Source organism: Nanorana parkeri, unplaced genomic scaffold (assembly GCF_000935625.1).
Source record: "Nanorana parkeri isolate BGI_ZX_2015 unplaced genomic scaffold, ASM93562v1 scaffold1135, whole genome shotgun sequence".
In the NCBI taxonomy this organism is placed as follows: Eukaryota; Metazoa; Chordata; class Amphibia; order Anura; family Dicroglossidae; genus Nanorana; species Nanorana parkeri.
In genome coordinates this window covers 204218-228600 of record NW_017307403.1, presented here as the reverse complement: position 1 = coordinate 228600, position 24383 = coordinate 204218, and the positions used below count along the sequence as shown (strand labels likewise).

Here is a 24383-nt window from a genome sequence, read left to right as displayed (position 1 = left end):
CCATCATGCCTCTGCAAGTCTTGCAATACTCGATTGGACTTGTAGTTTCACCACAGCTGGAGTGGCAATGTTGCCTATCCCTGATATAAGGCAATAGGCCTAGAGGGATTTGTGTGGTTAATACACCCATTTACTACACATCAGTATATGCTTCTTGTCTAATAAGGGTGATGTCAGCACTGCATCTGAAAGTTCATACACATAGTTTTAAACTTTCAAAAGCATGCTGTGACCTTGAGATTCTTGGCTTTGGTATGTCAAATGAAAGGGCACCTTTTCTGCTTGTGGCTCAGAGCTTACCATAGTGCAGCAGTTCTCACGGGGGATTTTTCTCAGCAGGCAGTCTGCTGGCAGACTCCTCTGACTGCATGCCAGTACCATTTGTTACAATGTAATTGCTGCATAGCTAATTAGGACAGAGACATCGCTGAAAGCACCTGTCTGGAAGCACCCTGCCAGATGTTTGCCAGGATCATTACTGTTACGTAACAGAGCAAAATGTGAAGTCTTGAAGTCCTGGCAATTCGCCATTCTGTAAGACACTTATTGTAACAATCACATATTCAAATTTAGGTTGGTCCCAGGTTGTTTTTTTTTCCTCCCCAAATTGATGCATTTATATTTCTAAACCTGACTTCGCTATGAAGCCTGTACAGCTTTCTTCCTTCTAGTGAAAAACATGCATGATGCACAAGCAAGGAACATATTTTTGCACCATACTCTGTATGGCGGAATCATGAAACCACATTAAAGGGCCACTGCTGAAATACCGTGTGAGGCAAAAAGAGCCCATCTGACATTTTTACTGCACATCATCTCACATGCCACAGTAAAAACTGCCAATACACCAGGGAAAAATTGGACAGATCCCTATTTAGATAGTTTACTATTTTACAGTATATGTAGTTTAAAGGCCATCTGCCAAAGCAAAACACTTGTTCGATCAGGCTGTCATGGAGGCATACCTTTACAATGGCGCCAGTTCTAGGCTACATTGCTCTATAGATTGAATTGGCTTCACTAACCTAGGCGCTGGAATATCTACTTCCATCAGAGTCTAATCGTACAGGTGTTTTGCCTGCTAACATTCAATTTAAACCTCCAAACAGGTGTCAGGCTTTTGTGAGAAACCAAAACAAAATGCAGTAAGCGGATGTCACCTTTAACAAGTATAGAACGTACAGTGAAAAAGGTTGGCGGTTAGTTGCTATGGGTTACTGCACTTCTTTTTTACAGTGTAACACAAATGTGAATGTACAGTGAATATAATCAATCAAAAATAAAACAAAAACACGTATGTCCATTAATTTGTTTTATTAAAAAATGCAGATCATTTTAATTCTGTTCCCTGCGTTAGAAAAACAAAAACAAAAAACACAGCAATATGCCATTTGTCCACATATTTACACTGTACATGGTCATTGTACAACCTATTTACAAAACTGTATAATTACACATAAATATATAATATAAAAAAGGTTATTTTAGCAAGACCTCTAGCCCTGCAGTTTTATAGTGTAATGTGACCAAACACACTGTTTATATAAAAATATATTCCAACTGAAAAGACGACAAAAAAAGTTCTTAATGCAGTTTATATATTTAACAAAAAACGTTTTTGGGATATTCAAATGTTTATCCTGTCAAAAGGAGAAAAGTCAAGAATATGGCAGTTTCATATAAACGTTGTCTCGTATAAGGCAGTTGCAATCAACATTCTGGACAATGGAATGTAAAAGAACAAAAAGGCACGTTCCCTTGCATTATACAGTACACAATATCTTGATATAGTTTTAATTCTCCTGGAAGACAGTACCCAGATCTTATACCCTAAAGTGACTAAGTAGCATCATCAACAAACCATTCTGTCTGGTGTGATAGAGGTGCACACTTTAGTAATAGGACCTGGGAAGTGTGCTCAAGTCTAGAAAATCTGAAAATACATTGAGATGGTCTGTATCACACAATGAAACATAGCTAGGGGTTTTGAATCCCACGTAGAACTCTCAATGCCCTTTAAAATACTTTTTGCTGCTCTTAAGCAAGCAAAGTGTTAACAATCATTAAGGACTGATATATAGCTACCAACATATTTAAGCAACCCCATGCAAGAGGCATTCCAGTTAATGCACAAGTTCAAGTTATTAGGTCCAGCCTGTGTTTCTTTAAATCAAGTCATTCCTTGCAAGGTCCACTAGAGTTACGGAAAGCGTGTCGCCCCCATAATGCAGTACCAGCTACAGTGAGACCTCGACAAAGTTACACGGAAAGTTTATGTGGTTGTGTCACCCTAAACTGCTTCACAGCCGCCAAGACTTTACATATGCCTCTTCATGTGCAGTGCCAAGTGGTCTGATCGGGAGAAGGCACGGTCACACAGGTGACACTGAAAGGGTCGGTGCCCGGTGTGTTTGCGGAAGTGGCGCGTCAGCTCATCGGACCTTGCAAATTTCCATCCACAACCTTCCCAATTGCAGTGATAAGGTTTCTCACCTAGAGAGGGAACACAGAAAAGGTTAATTAACTTATAGTCAATATCATCAATGAAATGCAACCAAAACAATGCTTTCCTGACTGACATTCAATTCAACAATGAAAGTTTAACGATTAAGGAAACTTAAAAAACATTACTAGAAACTTCTAAACTGTGCCTTCAAACGTGACATCTGCAAAGTATTTTGTTAAGCATGCATTCCTGTCATCATCAAACCCAGAATGAGCACCTTCAAAGCAAACGAATACTTACCAGTATGTGTTCGTAGATGCGCTTTGAGATGAGAGCTTTTGGTATAAGTCTTTCCACAGCCAGCATACGAGCATGTATGCGTCGCCGTCCTCTTTCTGGGCCAGGATCGGCGCCCTCTCTTTGGTTTGGCATCTAGGATTTCTAGAGGGGAGCATGGAGGAGTCAGGACACCCCTGGTGGCAGTAGGCTGCATAGATAAACTGTCCTCAAACAGACTGTACTGTGATGCACTTTGATACTGGATTGGAGATGGATGATGGAAAGCTGCTGTATTCTGATATCCATGCGAGTATGGCAGGGTGGCGTGACACATAAGCTGAGTCTGGCACTCATTTAGCATTAGTTCATCTGGGCTCATAGGTGGAGTGTCAATGCCACCCATTTGTGGAGAATTGGCTAGTCTTGGTTGATCATATGCCATCATGCAAGCAGTGCTACCTTCCTGCTTAATTTTTGAACAAGACTGGGGGACCAAGCCGATGACAGGTCCATAAGAGTCCATACATGGTTCTGTTTTGATGGAGTCTGGAAAGTCAAAAGCTGAAGATACAAAAAACCTCCCCTGAATCAAACTGTTTTGATGGCAGAAGCTGTCCATGTCAGATCTCATCAACTCAGTCATAAGGCTTGTTGAAGTGTAAGGTGGTGGACTGTGATCTGCGCTGTAGCCCCCTGGAGAAGGGTTTGTTTGGTAATAAGTGCAGTGTTCAGGAGATGACAGTGAATAGTCTTCACATGTCTGAACGTTTCTGTCGGCTCCCATAGACAGCACAAATTCCAGGACATTATTTAAATCTTCATCTTCTTTCTTGGAGCAGAATGTGTCTGTACTGTGCATTCCATGGGACACGTTGCAACTGCTTTGCATAGTCTTGGAATCATAGGAAGCCTTCCATTTCTAAGAAATAGTAAAAAAAAAAAGAATACACAGTCAGAAAGAAAGAACATAACTATGCAAGAGGAACCATCAACCACAGTATTCACACACACACCCAGCACTATAATCAGGTAGTTCACCCACGCACCTGTAGCTTCACTTATGGTTTACCAGATGTTTGTATCAAATACCCATATCTACACAAGGGTTCCTTCCCTCCTCATAAATGCATGTTTTCCAGATCTCCTACCAGTAAACTTATACTTTATGTTCACCTGTTACCCATGAACACACCTGCGCTCCTATCTGAACACCAGGAGCACATGACACTACCGAGGACCACAGCAAACTCCTCTGCAGCAAAAAGCAGATGGTAAGCTGACATGGTCACCTAATGCTGCAAAATTAATGGTTTTGTCTAGTCCCAACTTCTCTTAATGGATTTCAGAAAAGGCATTCAAGGGTTAACCTTGTGCTTGAACTTGTAAAAGTTTACTGCACCAAGAGATCAGCTGATACAACAAGCGAGAAGCCGCTCCATTCAGAAAAGATGCCTTCATCTGATCATCATGCTAATTGTACGCCAACTGCTGGAATGATTTTTTTTATTTTGGGATAGCATAAAACATAGGTCTATTTTTCAACACGTGCACTGTGCAACAATAAGCTACATTCATGATGATTTAACACATGCATGAGGAGCCTTATTTTAAACCACCTGACTGATTTGTAAATCTCTTGGAAAAACTAAAAAAAAAGTTTTAAAAAATGCATTTAAAAAAAAATAAGGATCCTGGCATGTTTGCCTTGTGAATTGAGCCCAATGTATAGATGCTATATATATATATATACACACACACACACACACACACACACACACACACAAATTTATTTAAAAAGTGTATAGATAAAGAAATTATATATTATATTTTAAAATGTGTATACATAAACAAAAATAAAATCCATCTATCTATATATCTATCTATATATCTATGTATGTATCTATATATATATATAGATAGATATACAGATAGATATATATTGCATGTTTTAAGGCACTTGCATTGCAATGCCTGCTGTTGATTGCTGTCAAAGTGTCACCCTGTCAAATTTCCCCCCAATGCTGCCATGCAGATCATACTTACATCTTGGAGGCATTTCTCTCTTTGGTTGGAAAACGTCGAAAAAGAAGGCAGGATGGTTTCGGCTAGAGCCATGTCTGTGCTTTCTTAAACCGGGTCGGATTGCCAGCAATAGCGACAACGAGTCGAAGAAAAGAAATAAGAAGCAGCTGCGATTAAACTAAGCTAAGGTCGCTCTCCATAAACTCGCCTGGAGAGAGGTCTGCGTGTGCATCGAGTTATGTGCAATAAGGAAAAAAGTTTTCATGCCGCTGAGAGGGGGTCTACATTATAAATAAAGGCACGGGGGGCAAGCACCAAACCAATTGCGAAGAGAGGAGGAAACACGTTCAGGATAAGGAGGCTGACCGCTCAGCGGAGCCTAAATTTAGCAGCACTATATAAACCCTTCAGTTCAGAGCCGACTGCAGCTGGAGGAACAACTCGGGGAGCCCTTTAACGACTTAGCCACGCCCCTCTGAGCACGGTCTCCTGGCAACCGAAGGAAACACAGCCCAACACATTGCCTCCTGACGTACGTGTGACGTAGAGGGAGCCCCAGGCTCACGAGCCCGCCTTTTCCAACTTTTTTTTTTACTTCACTGTGAATTCGAAAGGAGAAGCTGATCTGTGACAGCAGCTGCACATTGTTTTTTTTTTTTTTGTTTTTTTTTAACTGTACTAGAGTCAGGAGAAGGATTTTGACCGCATTCCACTTTTGTTCTTAAAGTACATGTCAACCCAAACACCAACATGAAAAGTTGATAGGAACATTTTTAAAGCTGAATGCTGGGCTCAAAAACTAATTAGCCGCTTTGTGTGCAATTTTGTATTATGTCTTTACAAATTCAATTACTACCATATAAAAGAAGCAGTGACATTGTTACTGTGCTGTACATAACCTGTGCAGAGAGGAGAACTGTGTGAGGGCCCAACATGTCCTCCCACTATAGGCTGCCTATACTGGCCAAGACTGGTCACCCTGTGCAAGAAAAGAGAATAGCCATGACTGGTCTTTATTACAGGTAGCTCTTGCACAGAGGCAAAGTCATGTTGCTGCACAGATCTGTGGAAAAAATACACAAAGATTCAACTAATAATAAACATGGCATTTGTATTTTGACAGTATTTGTTGTGGCTGGAGTTAAGCTTTAAATCTGCACCTTTCAATAAAGTGACACTAAACTCAGGGGTTACATTTTTAAAATACATTCAAGTCCCTTAACTAGTAACACAAATGTATATTATTTGTGTATCAGTCAGCTGTAGATCCTCAAATCATCTCTGAATTCATGCTGACACTGTCCTTCCTTCTGGAGGGTGGCTACTTTTGTTCCCCATGGTCCCTGTGTGTGTTGTAAAGTAGACACCACTCCAAGCTCGCTCCCGTGATGGACTACAATATGACGTTTTGTTTACTGATTTGTATTAGGACAGGGGCAGGCAACTCTGGCCCTCCAGCTGTTGTGGAACTACAAGTCCCATGAGGCATTGCAAGACTCTGCCAGCCACATGTATGTCTCCCAGAGGAAGAGGCATTTGTAGCTAAAGCACAGCTGGCGGGCCAGAGTTGCCCACCCCTGCCCTAGTATGTACTTGCTCAATGCACTGACACAGTTTCAGAGTGTAGGAGAGGTAGAGAGCACAGGAAGTTATCAGCTCAATGGCAGGATCAACAGGTATTCTTTTGCACGTATGGAACAAATGTAGCCAAACACTTTCATTGGTATAATTAACAGACCAAGAGGGAGCAAACTCATTATTAGGGTTTACTTACACTTTAAGGGAATTTTTCACAACTGTAGTATATCTATCTATCTATCTATCTATCTATCTATCTATCTATCTATCTATCTATCTATCTATCTATCGATAGATATATTGTATATATCCATATATGTTCATTTTATGGTGGCTATCAGTGAAGAGCCTGGGCTTGGTGTAAATCCAGTTCACCTGAGGTCACCCAAGCCCGTTCAGAACTGTGACCACCACTCCCCCTTCCCGGCCCAATCAGTTGCGGAGGTGCATTCCCCATCCCGCAGCTAAGTCACAAAGGGGTGGGGAATGCCACCTCCGCCACTGGTCTGGGAGCAGGGGAGATTGGCAGTCACAGTTTTGAGCAGGCTTGGGTGATATCAGGTGAACTGGTTCATCACTAGTTGCAATGGGAAGCAATTGTTAGAGCACTATGATACCTAAGACTCAAAGTACTGAAGCAATGGCAGCTCCATTTTTCTCTCAATAAACTTTAATGACAAAAATGCACAGGAAACCTTTATCTATAAACATTTTTAAATTCCTCCACTTACACTCAGCATTGTGTGAACACACGTACATTGACCTAATGGGCTATCATGCTTTAAGGCACATTGTGTCATTGTGTTAAAGAGGACCTTTACCCTTATGTTTGAAATTACAACAAACACACCTTTAGAAATTTAGTAATGACAAACTACAACCACATACTTCTAGATAATTGCCGGCTTTTATTCTTTACATACCTTATTTTTAATTTTCCTCCCCATTCTTCTCACAGTGGCCATTTTTACTAAGGGCAGATTAATATATCTCCCTTTACTTCCTGGAATTCTGGACCATGTGACTAGGACATGTGACCATGTACATCAACTCAGGGAAGGAAAATGTATTTCCCTGAGATGGGATTTCCCAGCAATGCTCTGCTGATGTAACCTTCCCAGGATGCGACGCCTGGGCACAATTAGATCACTAATGCCCCTCAGGAACAAGAAAAGACAGTAGTTGTACGTAAAAGAAAAATATGGTTGTTTCACTAACGAATGTAAGATGATGTCATATCAGCATGCAGAGCTGTATGCTGATGTGATTTTTAGTGAAAGGGGTAAAGGTTGACTTTAAGGCAGCCCATTTACTTTGAACAGGTTGGCAGTGCACCTCAATGCACAAAAGACATGCACTATTTTTTGCCCCCCACAAACGTTTCAACGCCAGTGCATTATGCTCTGCTGCCTAAATGCATTGGGGGTCATTCAAAATGAATTGCACCACCATGCAGTGTGGGTTATGTATCGGCACATGTTGACAGGAAAAGGCTCATTATTAGTGCGTGCCACATTATGATACTCTACATTGCCCCTAAAATTGATCCCGTGCTTTACACATACAAAACAAAACAACAGGTTGACTTTAAAGGAGAACTATGACATGAGTGATTTCCACTCACCTCATAGTTCTAAGCCGACCTGTGACAATGAGACTGTCACAGGTCGGCTCAGTAGATCGGGAGGTGAGAGAACACATACCGGGTTCCCTCACCTCTCGATCCTGTCACGGCTCTCTGCCGTGACAGGGGGAGGGGCTGGATTCCCCTCCCCCGCTCCCATCTGCCAGCGCTGACTGGCGGAACGGACGGGGGAGGAGGCGGGTACAGCTGGCTCTGCCTCTAGATAGGCAGAGCCAGCTGTCACTCACGCAGCTGGGCGGATCCCGTCATCTAAGTCGGGATCCGCTCCAGGTGCTGCGTCTCAGTATACCGCGAGCTGTAGCTCGCTGTATACTGAGCTTAGGGTAACGGGAGGACGCTAGTTTGTGTCCTCCCGTTACCCCAAGGAGAACTATGGGGAAAAACACTGACCCCATAGTTCTCCTTTAACGCTTCTTCCCAGCTGCACACATTCACCTTTCCTTCAATTCCCCACTGCTCAATTCACCAGCAAAAAAAGGCAGCCTATGTAAGTTGCTCATGTTGGACCTTACACACAGCTGAAGGCTCACCCCGGCACCATGTGACAGTGCTAACCAATCACTAAGCACCAGCGTTCTCACAAAGAATGAGTCACATGCTCCTTCATACTTAAAAGTACAGTTTTTTCCGTGCTCCTGGAGCTGCGGGGAGAGAAAGTAAGGTGAATATGTACTTCTAGGGAGTTAGGCATTACATTGACCCTGTCTTTATTTTAAAAAGTTGTAAAAAGGGCATGCCCTTAAAAAAATGAGTTAAACCTGTTCCCCGCTACCAATCTTCGCTATGTTGCAGATCTAGGCTATCGGAAAAGTCTTCTGCATCCCCCACACTTCCCCCATTGTTCTAATTAGCCCCAGAGTTTATTTAAAACAAACCTGTTGCTTTGCCCTGCATGAGTTCAATGGTGATAATTAGAAAACATTAAAGGAGAACTATGTGGCGAGTGAAAATCACTCAGCCTCATAGTTCTAGCCGACGTGGGACAATGAAACTGTCACAGGTCGGCTCAATAGATCGGGAAGTGAGTGAACACATAGCGTCACTTGCTCACATCTCGATCTATCCCTGCAGAGAGCCGTGACTGTCGCTCACTGCTCCCTGGATTCCCCCCCCCCGCTCCGATCCTCCAGCACTGACTGGCGGAACGAACGGGGAGGGCACAGCCTCTAGATAGGCTCAGCCAGCTGTCAATCACGCAGCTGGGTAGATCTCGACAGTAATGTCGGGATCTGTCCTGGCTGCGGGGTCTCAGTATATCGCGAACTACAGCTCTGTGCTGACTGGCGGAACGGACGAGGGAGGGGGCGGGTACAGCTGGCTCTGTCTCTAGATAGGCAGAGCCAGCTGTCACTCACCCAGCTGGGCGGATCCAGACATAATTGTGGGGATCCGTTTCAGCTAGACGCTAGTTTGTGTCCTCCCGTTACCCTTAGGAGAACTATGGGGAAAAGCCCTGACCCCATAGTTCTTCTTTAATATATAGGTTAGGATCACATGGTCACATAGGGTCACCATGCTTGCAATTTGCTGCTTGCAGTCCAGTTATGCAAGGATAGTTTTTCCAAAATAAGTACGTCTGACAGTATCAGAGCATTCCCCCTGACTTCCACTCTGAGAAGAAGTAGCAATCACTAGCTCAGTCAAGAATTTGCACATATTCAGTTAAAAAAAAAAAAGTGTGTAGGTATGAAAAGCACGTGTGTAACCCTAGCCTCAGGGAGACGGATATATTTCATATCATCCTACATAAACGCTTGCAGATTCGTAGCGTGCAAGATACATGTGAACTAAATGCAGCAAAGTCTTACAACATATGTTTTACCTGGGTGCTCATTTAAAACTATGTTCTGACAATTTATTGGCATTGTGACACAACTAAGATTAATAATGACAGAGAAGAGTGCGTTCACCTAGGCGTCTTTATACTTCAATAAAAACACAGTCTATAGAGAAACTATCCCCTTCTGAGGATTTGCAAAGAGAAACAAGTTTTGTGAGATCAGGCAGAGGGCTTTTTTTTTTTTTTTTTATTGCATAGAAACGCAAGGTTTGTTTTGCAAACTTAAGTAAGACTGTTCTAAAGCTGAGAACAAGAAGAAATGAGGATGGGCAAGTCTGCAGGACATATTAAAAAGAACATAGTGTAAGGAATGTGTAGGAAGTAGACAAAATGCATACAGGCTTGCAAAACGACATTGCTTAAAGCAAAAAATCTATAGGCGGCTCGCTTGACTGTCTAGCAAAACTGCTGATAAAAGCATTATATGTTTACTTTCGTAAATAAAGCCCTTAAAGCAGAACTCTGGTTTAAAATGTTATTAACCCTTGCAGTGGGGCTACCCTGGACTGCAAGTTTAGCTGCTTGTTTTTGCCTCTGGTAAAAAAAAAGTTATACTCACCCGAACCTCGCAACTGGGCAGCTCTTAGACTGATCCCTGGAGCCTCTGTTGCAGCGGTCCACGGATTCTCGAGTCATCACGTCTCATACAGTGTATGGGATGTGATAACGCTGAGGGCCTACCATTATTGCAGCAGAGGAGGAGGCAGGCAAGAGGAAGCGCTGTCACAGCCGGCCAGCTCTGAGGTTTAGGTTAGTATTGTTTTTTAACCTAAAAAAAACGAGCAGTTCACCCTTGCAGTGCAGGGTAGCACTACTGCGAAGGGTTAATCAAATTTGTAACTGGAGTTGTCCTTTAAAGTACAGGTATACCTTTGTATAACAAACCCTGTATGGATTTCCCCACCCCTCCTAATTTATTATACCCAAAATCAGACCTCATATGCAGCGCGGACCTGCTTTACATTGAAGGGCTCTTTTCCAAAAATTCGAAGATAAGTCACCATCACTCAACAGCTCAATATGCACATAAAGTTAGTTTTATTGAAAAATTACTCCACATAGGTCAATAAGCCAATGTTTTGGGGCCGCGCAGGCTACGTAGTGATCAACTGTGACCAACTGCGTCACTGTCCAGCCTTGAGGTAGGGACTCTACGCGGCCCCAAAACATTGGCTTGTTGACCTATGTGGCATAATTTTGCAATAAAACTAACTTTCTGTGCATATTGTGCTGTTGGTTGCTGGTGACTTATCTTCAAATTCCTGAGGTTCTCCATAGTGGTCACTAGGAGCTCCTTCTCTGTTATTATTGGTCACAAAGCTGTAATGTGTGCAGATCTATATCGATTTATGGATGTCGGGCAGGATTTACATTACATTTTTCCCATGCTTGTGTCCCAGTGCATGGGTGTGACTTCTTATAAAAGAACCAGGGGAATCCATACAGGATTTTTGAGAAAAAAAAGTAGACCTGCGCTTTAAATACAAAACTTAATGTGGATCCCCCAACCTGCACAGACATAGTCTACTGCTTGGTGGACAATCTTCTTGGTGTCCTTTGCATGGTTGGCACCAGCTCATCAACAATTTCCCAATGATGGGCTTCCATTCTAGTTGCCTGTGCAACACTCACAGCTGCATATGGCTTATGGCCAGTTTAAGATTTAACACCTATAGGTGCGATACCTCGTACCCATTTCCCATGCTTCTAAGCCATTAAGAATAATAAAGCCATAGACCATGCCTAAAAAGGTAGGATCACACTACTTGGTTTGGAGACCTGAACATGCACTTGTTTACATCTTTACAGCCAAATGTGCGTGTATTTTTGGGCTTTTCTGCTCAATGCACTTCTGAATTAGAGCATGTGTTTTCCTGCCTATGTGTATGAGCCCTAGCTATGGCTCGAAAGCTACCACCAGAGTATTGTGCATTGTCTGCTGCATAGAAAGATAAATATGTCCTTTATGTCCTGTTTAGGGTCTTTACTGCAGTCATGTTGTCAATCAGAGAAATATAAAGGATCTCTCAAAATCTTGCAAGTTAAATCTAGTTGATATGCCTAGAAACTGTAACATGATTATCAGGGTTCTCCATACAAAATGAATTTTTTTTATGCACCTATGTCCTGGATATTGCTCCATAATGTATAACATCATAACAAGCAGTTCAAAGCATCACTTCTAGCAACTTGGGCCTTCTTCCTCATATTTTATGAATCAAGTAATCACACAACTAGCATTTTTCCCCCTATATAAATGTGATATTAAAAACTTTCTGCCACAATAATAATAATAACAACAGTTCAATGGAAGTCTAAAGACAGGGATGTTTGCTGGTAACCTGGTTGGGGAAGCAAGTTTCTGTTTAAATGGAATCTGTGCCTCGCAGAATCAGCAGGACAAATGCATGCAAGTCCAAGGGATTTATGTTGAAAATGTATATGCTTACTGCTTAATCTGCCAAAGGAATTGTAACTGCTGGTGTTGTGTAAAATGTGTGCGTCACTTCAGGCGGGGGGGCATGTTGCTCCTGGATTAAGAATCAGGAGGCGGACGGTGGTCAAATGAGCACCTCTTGGAACACAGTTCTCAGGTAAGTAAGATGTATTTAAAAAAGCATAGTCAGCACCATGTTCAGGGAGCGGGAGGGAAATGGTTTATTGATTTTTATTTGTAGGTGGAATTGGGCTTTAAAATCAGTGAATGAGGTCATACAGAATTTTTGTGGTGCTCTGATTTCCTCACTTCTAATACATTGTATTAGCAGCCATCATTTTGGATTTCCCAACTAATGATAAACCTAAGGGGGTCATTTATATCTGAGACTGGGTATTACCACTTGCTCTCTGTTATACATTATGTATTATTATATGGCATATATATTTCTTGGATACACACACTGCAACCTGCCTATTTAAATAAATTGAGCCTTGATGTGTATCTGCTGAAGCTCTATAGAGTTTTCTCTGCTGAACTGAAGGTGAGACGGTCATGTGACTTTACCAGGGCACACGATGGGCTCTCCTCTGCTCCTCTGGGCATTGTGCAGAGTACATTTGTAGAGCACATCGCTTTGCTTTATTAAAGGAGAACTATTAGGGTTAGGGCTTTTCCCCATAGTTCTCCTAAGGGTAACGGGAGGACACAAACTAGCGTCCTCCCGTCACCCTAAGCTCAGTACACCGCAAGCTACAGCTCGCAGTATACTGAGACACCGCAGCTGAAACGGATCCCGACAATTATGTCTGGATCTGCCCAGCTGCGTGAGTGACAGCTGGCTCTGCCTATCTAGAGACAGAGCCAGCTGTACCCGCCCCCTCCCTCATCCGTTCCGCCAGTCAGCACTGGGGGATCGGATTGGGGAGGGGGGAATCCAGTCCCTTCCCTGTCACTGCTCTCTGCCGTGACAGGATCGAGAAGTGAGCGAACGCCGGTATGTGTTCGCTCACTTCCCGATCTACCGAGCCGACCTGTGACAGTTTCATTGTCACAGGTCGGCTAGAACTATGAGAATGAGTGAAAAACACTCACCTCATAGTTCTCCTTTAATGTGCAGTTTTCTTTTTTTACTTCAGCAGCATTTGTAAATGAACCCCTAGTCTTTACATCCCAGAACTTTCTATTTGAATTCTATTTACTTTAGAACTCAAGGTGAAAGAAGTCATGTCAACATTGTGAGCCATTCAAGAAGAACGCTGGGCTGGCTCTTAGACTGGAAGCCTCTCTCCCCCTCCGGCCTCCGCTGGAGGGAGCACTGTCACAGTTGGCTGGCTCCAAGGACCGGGTGCATGTAACTTTTAAATGTTTCTCCCTAGACCAAAACGAACATGTAACACTTGCAGGGGGTGGGGGTAGCCCCAGTGCAAGGGTTAATAAAAAATATTGCTCTAATAATAAAAAGGCTATATTGCATCATAATATGTCTCAATCATTGGGAGCAGAAGTGAGGCAACTTACAGGAGGGTACTCCATCAACTTGTACTACTCATTTATTCTCCAATGAAAAAGCTGAAGTGACATATGAAGTTGCAAAGCTGCAGAATAGCTGAACAGTATTACAAAATGTTTTCACAGATAAAGCATCATTGGCAAAATTAACACAGGTGTCCATGGTACTGAGTTGGTGGCCTCTACATGCATTGTGATAACATACAGAAGCCCCCAATTCACAAAAGGAAACAGGATAACGAGACTGTGTTACACCTCTGCTATGTATGGCCATTTCAAGGCAATTTTTGATAATGACAGTTGTCACCGAAGTTGAAACTGAAACACTAATGAGGTAACAGATTCCTCCCACAAAACATTTATCTCATTAAATCAAAGTAAAAAGGAAAAAAAAGTACTTTAAGAGCAGTACATCCCTTTCAAACTGACAAGCAGCCCTGGTTTTTAAACAGCTATGCAAATATTTTCACTACAGAAAGATACATCGCAATAAAGTTTCTGCTGCGTTCAGTTAAACCATTAATACTGAAAGTAAGCTGCCTGTACAGATAATTATTTGGTTAACCACCTCTCATCACTATACTGGGTAAATGTAACTGATTTTTCATTGGCAAACGATTATACCTACAAAAAAACGTACTTTCTTTACTATTCTCACGTTCGCATTTTCGTGCAACGAGTTTCTAAATGATTGCTTCTGAAATTGTTTTATGTTCACCATAGCATTAAATGATGAATGCTGTAACCCCTTAATGCCTATAGGTCTTAGATCTTGAGCTTCTGCATTTGCTCCCGGCGGTGGAATTGTATTTCTCAGAGCAGCTCCCACTCACAGAACACCGGGATCGCCAACACTTGTTGCGTTGCAGTTCTATTGGGTGGCTTGGGCCTGTTCAGTTTTAATGGAATTGACTACACACACACACATGTTTTTTGGGTACGTGTACAAAAAGAAATTACATAAAATAATCATACTGAGTTAAAAAAATAGTTGGTGAAGAAACAATAAATACGTGAATTAATAATTGATAGATTACTGCACTATAATGTTGTCTATTGTAGTAGAGTTGAATTCAAGGAAAACTATAAGGTGAGTGAATATCACTCAGCCTCATAGTTCAAACCGACGTGTGACAATGACACTGCCACACGTCGGCTCAATAAATTGGGAAGTGAGCGAACACATACTGTCGCTCGTTCACTTCTAGATCCTGTCCCTGCAGAGAGCCGTGACTGTCAGTCACGGTTCCCTACAGGGATTCCCCCCTCCCCGCTCCAATCCTCCAGCGCTGACTGGAGGAGCGGACGGGAAAGGGGGCGGGTACAGCTGGCTCTGCCTCTAGATAGGCAGAGCCAGCTGTCACTCACGCAGCTGGGTGGATCTCGACAGTAATCTAGGGATCCGTCCTGGCTGCAGAGGTCTCAGTATACCGCGAGCTGCAGCTCGCGGTATACTGAGCTTTGGGTCACGGGAGGAGGTTCGTTTATGTCCTCCCGTGACCCTGAGGAGAACTATGGGGAAAAACACTCACCCCATAGTTCTCTTTTAAGTAGAATTTACAGTGTGTTTGCAGTGTAGAGCCTTTTCGATCCACACGTAATAAATTAAACTCTGGGCAAAAATGTTCTTAACCCTTGCAGTGGGGCTACCCCCGCACTCCAAGGGCTAAGTGCCTATTTTTGTCAAGGTGCTAAAAAAAAGTTATACTCACCTGATTTTCAGAGCCAGCTTGTTCTTAGACCAGTCCCTGGAGCCTCTCTCCTCCTCCACTGCAGCGGTCTAAGGATCCTGTGAGTCATCATGTTCTATACAGTGTATAGGACATACGGAAATCAAGGGACATACTATTACTGTGGAGGAGAGAGGCTTTAGGGACCAGTGTAGCAGTCAGCTGGCTTTGCGTTTCGGGTGAGTATAACTTTTTTTTAGCACCTAGACAAAAATAAGCACTTAACCCTTGCAGTGTGGGGGTAGCCCCACTGCAAGGGATAAGAATATTTTTGATCAGAGTTCTGCTTTAATGCTTAAGGGCCCATTCACACCAGCAAGCCACGTTGAACACCCAGCCACTGGTCTGCAAAGACAGGCGATGACAGACACAGTGCTGACGTGCAAATTTCAGCGCATAACACTGATTACCTTTTTTTTTTGTTCAAACTTTATTGAAATGTCATGAGTGACATTCCATGAAGTTAAATTGGTACAGCATGATGCGGTTGTACCGCATCACACCACGTTGCACTGAAAAAAGTACAACATGACATACTTTTTTACAGAGTGTTGTGGTGGTGTGAATTGTTTCCATTGAAACAACACAAATTGTTTGTCTGTGACTTGGGGCTGCGCTAGAAAATGTGGCCAGTGCAGTCCCAATGCTTCTGGTGTGAACGGGCCCTCATGCAACTCTGTTACTTACACAAACCCGATGAACAAAGATGTACCAGTAAATAGATAAAGCAAATACTTACCTTTCTGGCTGCCTGTAGCACTGAAAACTGCTCCATTATAAAGAAACCCTCCACTGAAGTGGTGTCTACTGAAACGGACACTTCTGGCAGTGCCGATTTGTTGTGACCCCTGCTACGCTCCTTGGTTCCTCCAGCATACCTCTACGTCACTACTGTGTCCTGTAATGAGTGGATGTTGGCACATGATTGGGTATCCAGGCAACACAGCCTCGCCCTTTTCCCCAAACTGGTTCAAATTAGCCTTAAATGGATAATATTTGGTTTGCTCAAGCAATGTGTATCATAATAAATTGTCTTGTTTTTAAATACAATACATTTTTCATCTTCATCTTAAACTGTCTACATAAATGCACCCCAGCGATGTCTGCTTATACCAAGGGAGGATTCTCAAGGCAGGATTCTGATGGTAACTGAGGATTACCCCGGCATAATGTGTATTGAAATGGCCACGCATAGTCTACATCAGAAGCCTGTGGGACAAGTTGACAACACTGGAGCACAGTTGGGCACCTAGGAGTGTTGTCACTCTATAACAGGAAATGCCTGAACAAGGATTTTCCTGCCAGGATCACCAGGTATTATTTTAATGAAAGCTGCAGATTTAAAAAGATCGACAATGACTTTTGACATTACATTAACATTTTAAATCGTAACTCTTAAATAGCATTAAAACATATTGTGATATGTTGTTTGATTCCACCCCATTGACATTATCCTATACCAGGTGTGGGCACCTCCAGCCCTCCAGCTGTGCTTTAAAGTGGACCTTTTAACCCTTTTACTAAAAATTACAGCAGCATGCAGCTTTGCATGCTGATTTAACATCGTCTTGCATTCATTGGTTAAACAAACTTGTTTTTCATTTACTTACAAATAGAGTTCATCTACTTCCTGGTCCAGTTATGGCACAGATGATGAAAGTGCCAAAGCATTGTATCTTGGGAAGGTTAGCATTTTCCTCCCCTGAGCTGATGTGTATGGTCACATGCCTAGTCACATGTGCCAGAAATCCAGGAAGTAATAGGAGAGCTAGTAATCATCTCTTAGTAAACATGGCCACTTTCAGAAGACTGGGGAAGAAAAGAGAAATAAGGTAAGCAAATAATACAAAGCCGGCAATTATCTAGAAGTATGTGTTTGTAGATTGTCATTACTAAACATTTCTAAAGGTGTGTTTGTTGTTAATTTAAAGATATGAGTAAAGGTCCGCTTTAACTACAAATGCCAACATGCCTCTGGGAGTCATGCCTATAAGTGTCAGTTTAGCAATGCCTCATATTTCTACAACAGCTGGAGGGCTGGAGTTTGTCCACCCCTGCCCTATACTATACCTTACTTATTAACTAACCCCAAGCTATATACTTACCATATCATTTGTGTCCTTAAAGGAATGTGTTGTCAAGAAAGTTGCACTTTGACATGTAGCAAGTCTCCCTGTAAGTAGGAAACACTGCATATTTGCTTTACTGTAATAAATAATACGTCAAATAAATTCAACTTAAAGGAGAACTATGACATGAGTGATTTCCACTCACGTCATAGTTCTAAGCCGACCTGTGACAATGAGACTGTCACAGGTCGGCTCAGTAGATCGGGAGGTGAGGGAAAACATACCGGGTTCCCTCACCTCTCGATCCTGTCACGGCTCTCTGCCGTGACAGGGGGAGGGGCTGGATTCCCCTCTCCCCGCTCCGATCTGCCAGCGCTGACTGGCGGAACGGACGGGGGAGGGGGCGGGTACAGCTGGCTCTGCCTCTAGATAGGCAGAGCCAGCTGTCACTCACGCAGCTGGGCGGATCCCGTCATCTAAGTCGGGATCCGCTCCAGGTGCGGCGTCTCAGTATACCGCGAGCTGTAGCTCGCGGTATACTGAGCTTAGGGTGACGGGAGGAACGCTAGTTTGTGTCCTCCCGTTACCCCAAGGAGAACTATGGGGAAAAACACTGACCCCATAGTTCTCCTTTAATGCAAAACTCACTCTATACACAGCCATTTAAACAAAATTTCCTCAGAGTCCAAACACAAGGCAGTGTAGAGAGCTCCCAATGCAACAAAGAATTCAGCAAAAAAGTAATATTTCAATAAATAGCGCACACAAATGCAAAAAAATGAAAGCAAGCCAAAAACAAATCCATTGCTTGATATTAGGGCTTCGTTCGCTACTATGGGAAACTGGAGTATACAGATAATGGTAAGCAGGTCAGGCTATCCTGTAAAACACATACATTTTAACTAATAAGCAACAAATGCAGCAATGCAGTGCAAAGTGCATTATTAAAAGGTATAAAAAAAGAAAAATAAATATGTATTTCTATATTGAGTTTCCATCATTTCTATTCCACCCCTAATAACCATACTAATCTAGAAGTTTGTAAACTTACGCATTATAGATCATTTAGATTGTAAGCCCTCAGGGGCAGGGCCCTCCTTACCATCTTGTCTTGAATTGTATTGTGATTGTAATGTCTGCCCTATATTGTAAAGTGCTGCGCAAACTGTTGGCGCTATATAAATCCTGTATAATAATAATAATAATAATAGATGTCCATAGGATGTACTGACACAATTTCACTCAGCACTCTGAATATACACTTTTATATGCCACCACTCTCATAGAACCTACCTTCTGAACTTCTCACAATGTAACATCATTGTTGCTTGCTGGAAGCAATGCATTTTGGGATATGTAGTCTTGAGAAATTGCATCACATCAAGCAGCAGGGAAAGAGATGCAAAGCACACTGGGAATCCAAGAAAGAAGTTAATGAAAGTGATGGGCAGACAGAAGGCAGCACTCACTACATAAAAAGGATTTTTTTCAAATAAGATTTGATTGCATTATAAAAAACAACTCTAGTATGTATTCCTATTACAATGCTGATGTTATACCAGGAGAGTATATGCTGGGACTTTACAACTGTATTAAGAGTGTACAATAGTGTACAAATAGTATTGTATGCAGCTTACAGTGAACAGGTACTAGTCTATAAAAGTCAATTACAAAGGCATACAGGGAGACAAAAGTTACTAGTCGGTCCCTATAGGGATTTTGCTATTTTAAAACACTTTAAGGTCATTGCTTCTCATTCCTGGGTTGAGGAGCTGGACAATACATGTCTAGTTTATTTTTGTCACACTGTTCTTTTTTCCTGAACAGGTTCTATAATGTTCACAGACTTTTATGTCTTCACACGTTACATTACTTCACTTACTTCCGGTTCCATGAGTAAGGCCTGGCTTCCTGCCAGCTCTTACAGCTATGTGAAAGGTGGGAATATACACCAAGTGGTTTATAGTGGACAAGTAAACCTTCAACAGCCTCTCTATAGGAAAAAGTAACACCAACTATAACATACAAAGTATTATTATGTGAAAGAGAAAATATGCTCACAGGTTCTAAGGCTCAATAAATCATTAAAGTGTATCTAAACTTTTAGGCTTTACCGGTGATCTGGCCAGTATAGGGTAGCTACATTCACTCCTTCACTGTACTTATGGAGCCACCCTTGGGCAACAATGTCTCAACCTGCCAAGAGGGGGTGTTATGGACTAGTATATTTAGATGGACTTTACATGAGTGACAAACAAATTAAATTCAAACATCAGATAACATTTTTTAAGCAGTTACAAAAACAGTTTTCTTTCCTTTCCGGGATAAATGTTTTACATATACAAATTAAATCTAACTATTGAAAGAACCCCTGTCAGTGTTAAATGGTTTTTCCCAATCATCTGTCTTCCACTTTGCTGGACAGCATGACAAAAACACAAAACCAAGTGATCAGCTGCCAAATATGTAACCAGTCAATCAAACCAGGTGTCTCGTTGGTCAAACAAACTGACATATAATATCATATGCTAACCGGGGTGTCCCTAGCCTTTTTTCACTGCCTGAGGGGGTTGCTGGTGTTGCACACTAATAGGGGGCATGGGGGTGGTGGGCTCTGGCTGGCGTCCACTGCCCAGCTCCTGGCAACCAGTGATGTGACTGGTTGACAGGACCTGGGCAGGACACTGGTCAGAGTGTTGCAGGTTGCTAACAGCTGATTGGGTAAATGTGTATGGACCTTACACATCTTCCTGCCCGATTCTTAGCAATATGGGATTGTCAGTGGCAGTCACCTGTGACATTTCAATAAAGTTTTTTTTTTTAAAAAGGTAAACACTGCCCCTCACCTCCGCTACAAAGTTTTAGCCTGCGGCTGGTGTATATGAGTGCTCAAAGAAAGTTGAAAATTAACAGACTTACTGGCACAATCAACAGATATTAAAACTTAGGTTGCAGAGCAGACTCTGTAAAGGCAACTATCAAAAAACTGCTGTGTTAAGTTCCCCATACACCTTACGAATATCGCCCGTATGCAATCGCGTTTTCGCCCGATATTTGTAAGGTCGATGGGCAGTGTACAACCGCAAATACTGTACAATCGATCGACTTTTGACTAACCAACAGGTTAGAAAACTTTGGTTGATCGTACGATTTTCGCAAGGTTGGTGGCGTATCCGTACCTCAAAATTCATACGATTTACACTGCTCATGCGCAAACAAAAATACGTGCCTGTCGATTACTGCAATTCGTCCAGGTGCTTTCTTCTAATTTTGCTGATCCAACCTTGCGATAATCGGGGTAGGATGGGGCCGCCGTCCGAAAATCGTACGACGGTTCGATCATCGGACGAAAAGTTTCGTCCGATGATCGCAAGCAGGCACGGATTTCCCACAAGGCCACCGAGGCCCAGCCTACAGGGCGCAGAGGGGCGGCAGCGGTGTCCTTGTGGGGAAGTTCCGGCCGATTGTTCGCTTACATGTGAACTCGGCGATGTCACCGAGATCACATGTAAACAGTCTGCAGCCTCCCCCCCTCCCCTCTGCACTTACCTCTCTCCTCTGCTTCCGGGCTCCGCCTCCGAGTCTCTTCTCACTGCAGGGAGCGGCAGGGTTAAAACTAACCCTGCCGCTCCGTGTAGACAGTGAGAGGGGAGAGCTGTGCTCTTCCTCTCTCACCTGTCACAGGAGTTCCAGCACAGTGCTGTGCTAGAACTCCTGTATTGGAGGTGACAGGGTCAATAAAGAGAACCTGTCACCTCCAAAGGCTATCACACAGGGAATTGTTTTCTCCTGTGTGATAGCAGTAAAGTTAGGCGTATCACGGAACATGGCCTTGGGGCGGCAGGGAGAGTAAATCCGGCCCTGATCGCAAGGTGTATGGGCAGCTTTAATGCTAGTGACAGATTGCATCATATATGTTCTCATATATGTCATTTTTGATTTCTGCCATAGTTTTGATTTTGCCCATAGTTTTATATAAATTCTTAAGATACTCAAGGCGCTCTCTTCCAATTCCTTGGTCTGAGATCTCATTACAGCATCACAATTTGTACTTTATATCTGCAATACAGAATATATGTCAAGGCTAGAAGGTTTTTGAAGTCCCAGCAATAGAAGTACATTTTGCGCTAGAGGAGGGCTCAAAGAAAGCTACCAAAACACATTTGCATCGAAAACCCAACACCATCCAAACGTTGTCTTTGTTGTGGATAAGGGTTTGGGAAATTTCACTTCCTTTTTGATGGGCGTCAGACAGAAAAGGACATGAGGGGAAATCTCCCCAACAGGGACCAAGACCGCAACAAATCACATTTTCTAGTAGAGTTGGAAATGCGAGCAGGGGTAGGTAAACTTCAACCCTCCAGCTGTGGTGGAACTACAAATGCCATCATGCATCTGCCTCTGGGGTTCATCCATGTGGCTGTCAGAGTCTTGCAGTGTCACAGCTGGAGGGCCAAAATTTGGCTACCCTGGTTTCGAGCTTCTGTCAGGTTTTTATTGCTGTCCTCTAAGGAGATTTCCACTGATTTTCCATCTTTTTGATAAGTATCAGAACAGGATGTGAGAGAAATCTCCTCGTCACTACAGGGGGCAAGGGGGGGAAATTGCCCCTCTAGGTTATTCCTTGCCCCGTGTGCATTACTGAACTCTGCAGCCTGCTTTACATTACTGACCTCTGCACTCTGCATTACATTATTTACCTCTGTACTCTGCATTTCATTGCTGACCTCTGTACTCTGCATTTCATTGCTGACCTCTATACTCTGCATTACATTACTGACCTCTGTACTCTGCGTTACATTACTGACCTCTGTACTCTGCATTACATTACTTACCTCTGTACTCTGCATTACATTACTGACTTCTGTACTCTGCTTTATATTACTGACCTCCTTACTCTGCCTTACATTACTGACTTCCGTATTCTGCGTTACATTACTGATCTCTGCACTCTGCGTTACATTACTGACCTCTGCACTCCGGGTTACACCACTGACCTCTGCACTCTGCATTACACCACTGACCTCTGCACTCTGGGTTACACCACTGACCTCTGCGTTACATTATTGACCTCTGCACCCTGTGTAACACCAACTGACCAATGCACTCTGCGTTACACTGCTGACCTCTGCACTCTGCGTTACAACTGACCTCTGTCCCAAAACTAAAAACCCATACCGGCACTTACATTTTTCAAATTGACTCAGGTGTCTTAGGTCCGACGCCCGCTGGGGACCTTGCGGCAGCCCTCTGGGGAGCCACGCGATGCCTGCTTATAGTGCTTCTGCCACCCGCACATCTCCCCTTACTAAGACCCTCCTGACACCCTGTACCCAATACATCAGGCCAGAACCCCAGAGTTGAGTGGCAGCACAGAGTATGTAGCAAATGTATATACTATTATTCTGTATTGCTCTATGTTTTGCTGGGATTTGTAGTCCTCTATAGCTGATTGTATTCTGCATTGCTGTATAATGTATTGCTGGGATTTGTAGTCCTCTATAGCTGGTGGTATTCTGCATTGCTGTATAACATATGGGATTATTTACACAGCCCTGGTGTTTGCTGAAATTGCTTTAAACTATAAAGAAAAGCTTTTGAGAGTTTTCCTCTCTTTCTCAAATCTAAAGCAATACCTGAGGAAGAAAGGAAAACTCTTGAAAGCTTGTCTTTTAAGTATTAGGTTAGTACAATAAAAAGGTATCATTGCATACCGCACTCTCATAAACTTATTTATATATACTTATTTAGCTTTTTTCAGTGGTATGATTTAGTGGTGAAAATTATTAGCGCCCCCCAGTTTTGACTGTGGTATCTGATGTGCCCCCCTTATATATTGTTCCTAGAGTCGCCACTGTGGGGGACAAAGGTTCGAACCCTTCCCAGAAGAAAAAACCTTTTGGCTGGAGTTGGGCTTTAATTATTAGCTTTTTAACACCCAAAGATCATCATGTGTAACTCAATTATCATATTTATTTCGTCATTTTGTTCAGGATGTAATAAGGATACACTATGTATGGAGCAAGACATTATACTTAAAATCATATTGTGTAATTTTATTGAACATCTGGCCTTTCAACAGATGCATTTTACATGCTGATAACAATAAGACAAGTTGCTGAGAGCAGCCTGAAGGGGTATCGGTTCTAAAACTTGTGTCTCATAAGTTGACATAAGAGACACTTAAACAATGATTAAACATGAATAAGTGTACAGTCACTAATTCTTTGCTATGGGAACTATAGGTAACAACCTTTGTTGCTGAGACTCATTGAATACTCATTCTAGGAAATGATCAAATTCGAATGTAATAAAGTGTGTTAGTGATGCCATCCTTTACTCATACCTCTTAGACCTCCTAAAAAAGGTTGGCCATGGACAATTGTGACTCAGACAAAGCTGTAACTGGAGAAGAGGTCAGCACCTAAAGATGACCTCCATGTTAGAGTACAATGGTTGACAGCTGCACTTTAGTGCATTTCATTGAATAATTGCAACAAATAAGAATTCTCCAGGGCAAATATCATTACTGTCAAAGTCCTTATGGGAACGCCACATAGCATTTTAAATACCCAGTGCACATTGGCTCAATCCATTATCAGGGGTCCCCCCATATTGTGGTGGTTAGTGGCAATCTCTGGTATCGGCCAGCTTAAATTTTATTTTCTGATACAGTACAACCATGAAAAATGTATTCATTTAAAATAATTCAGAATAAATAGCAATGCGCCACAGTGCACATATACTGTATTTTGTGATGGGATAACACATTAACGCTTATCATAAAGCATGCACAAACACACTTACAAGGTTAGCACCCTAGTC

The 24383-nt window shown here is 42.6% G+C and overlaps 1 protein-coding gene and 1 long non-coding RNA gene across 2 annotated transcripts; one reads left to right on the top strand and one right to left on the bottom strand.

Moving 5' to 3' along the window:
* Positions 1–1316: 1316 nt before the first annotated feature.
* LOC108796590 lies at positions 1317–23459 on the top strand. Its single transcript, XR_001941813.1, has 3 exons — positions 1317–1580; positions 11267–11274; positions 23448–23459. It is a non-coding gene; the product is annotated as an uncharacterized LOC108796590 (long non-coding RNA).
* Positions 1991–5191, bottom strand: KLF2 (Kruppel like factor 2). The gene is made up of 3 exons (XM_018568087.1): positions 4769–5191; positions 2747–3644; positions 1991–2493 (listed from the first exon to the last, which is right to left on the bottom strand). The coding sequence occupies exons 1-3, from the start codon at positions 4838–4840 to the stop codon at positions 2318–2320; spliced, it is 1146 nt and encodes a 381-aa protein (XP_018423589.1). The 5' UTR covers positions 4841–5191; the 3' UTR covers positions 1991–2317.
* Positions 23460–24383: the final 924 nt, after the last annotated feature.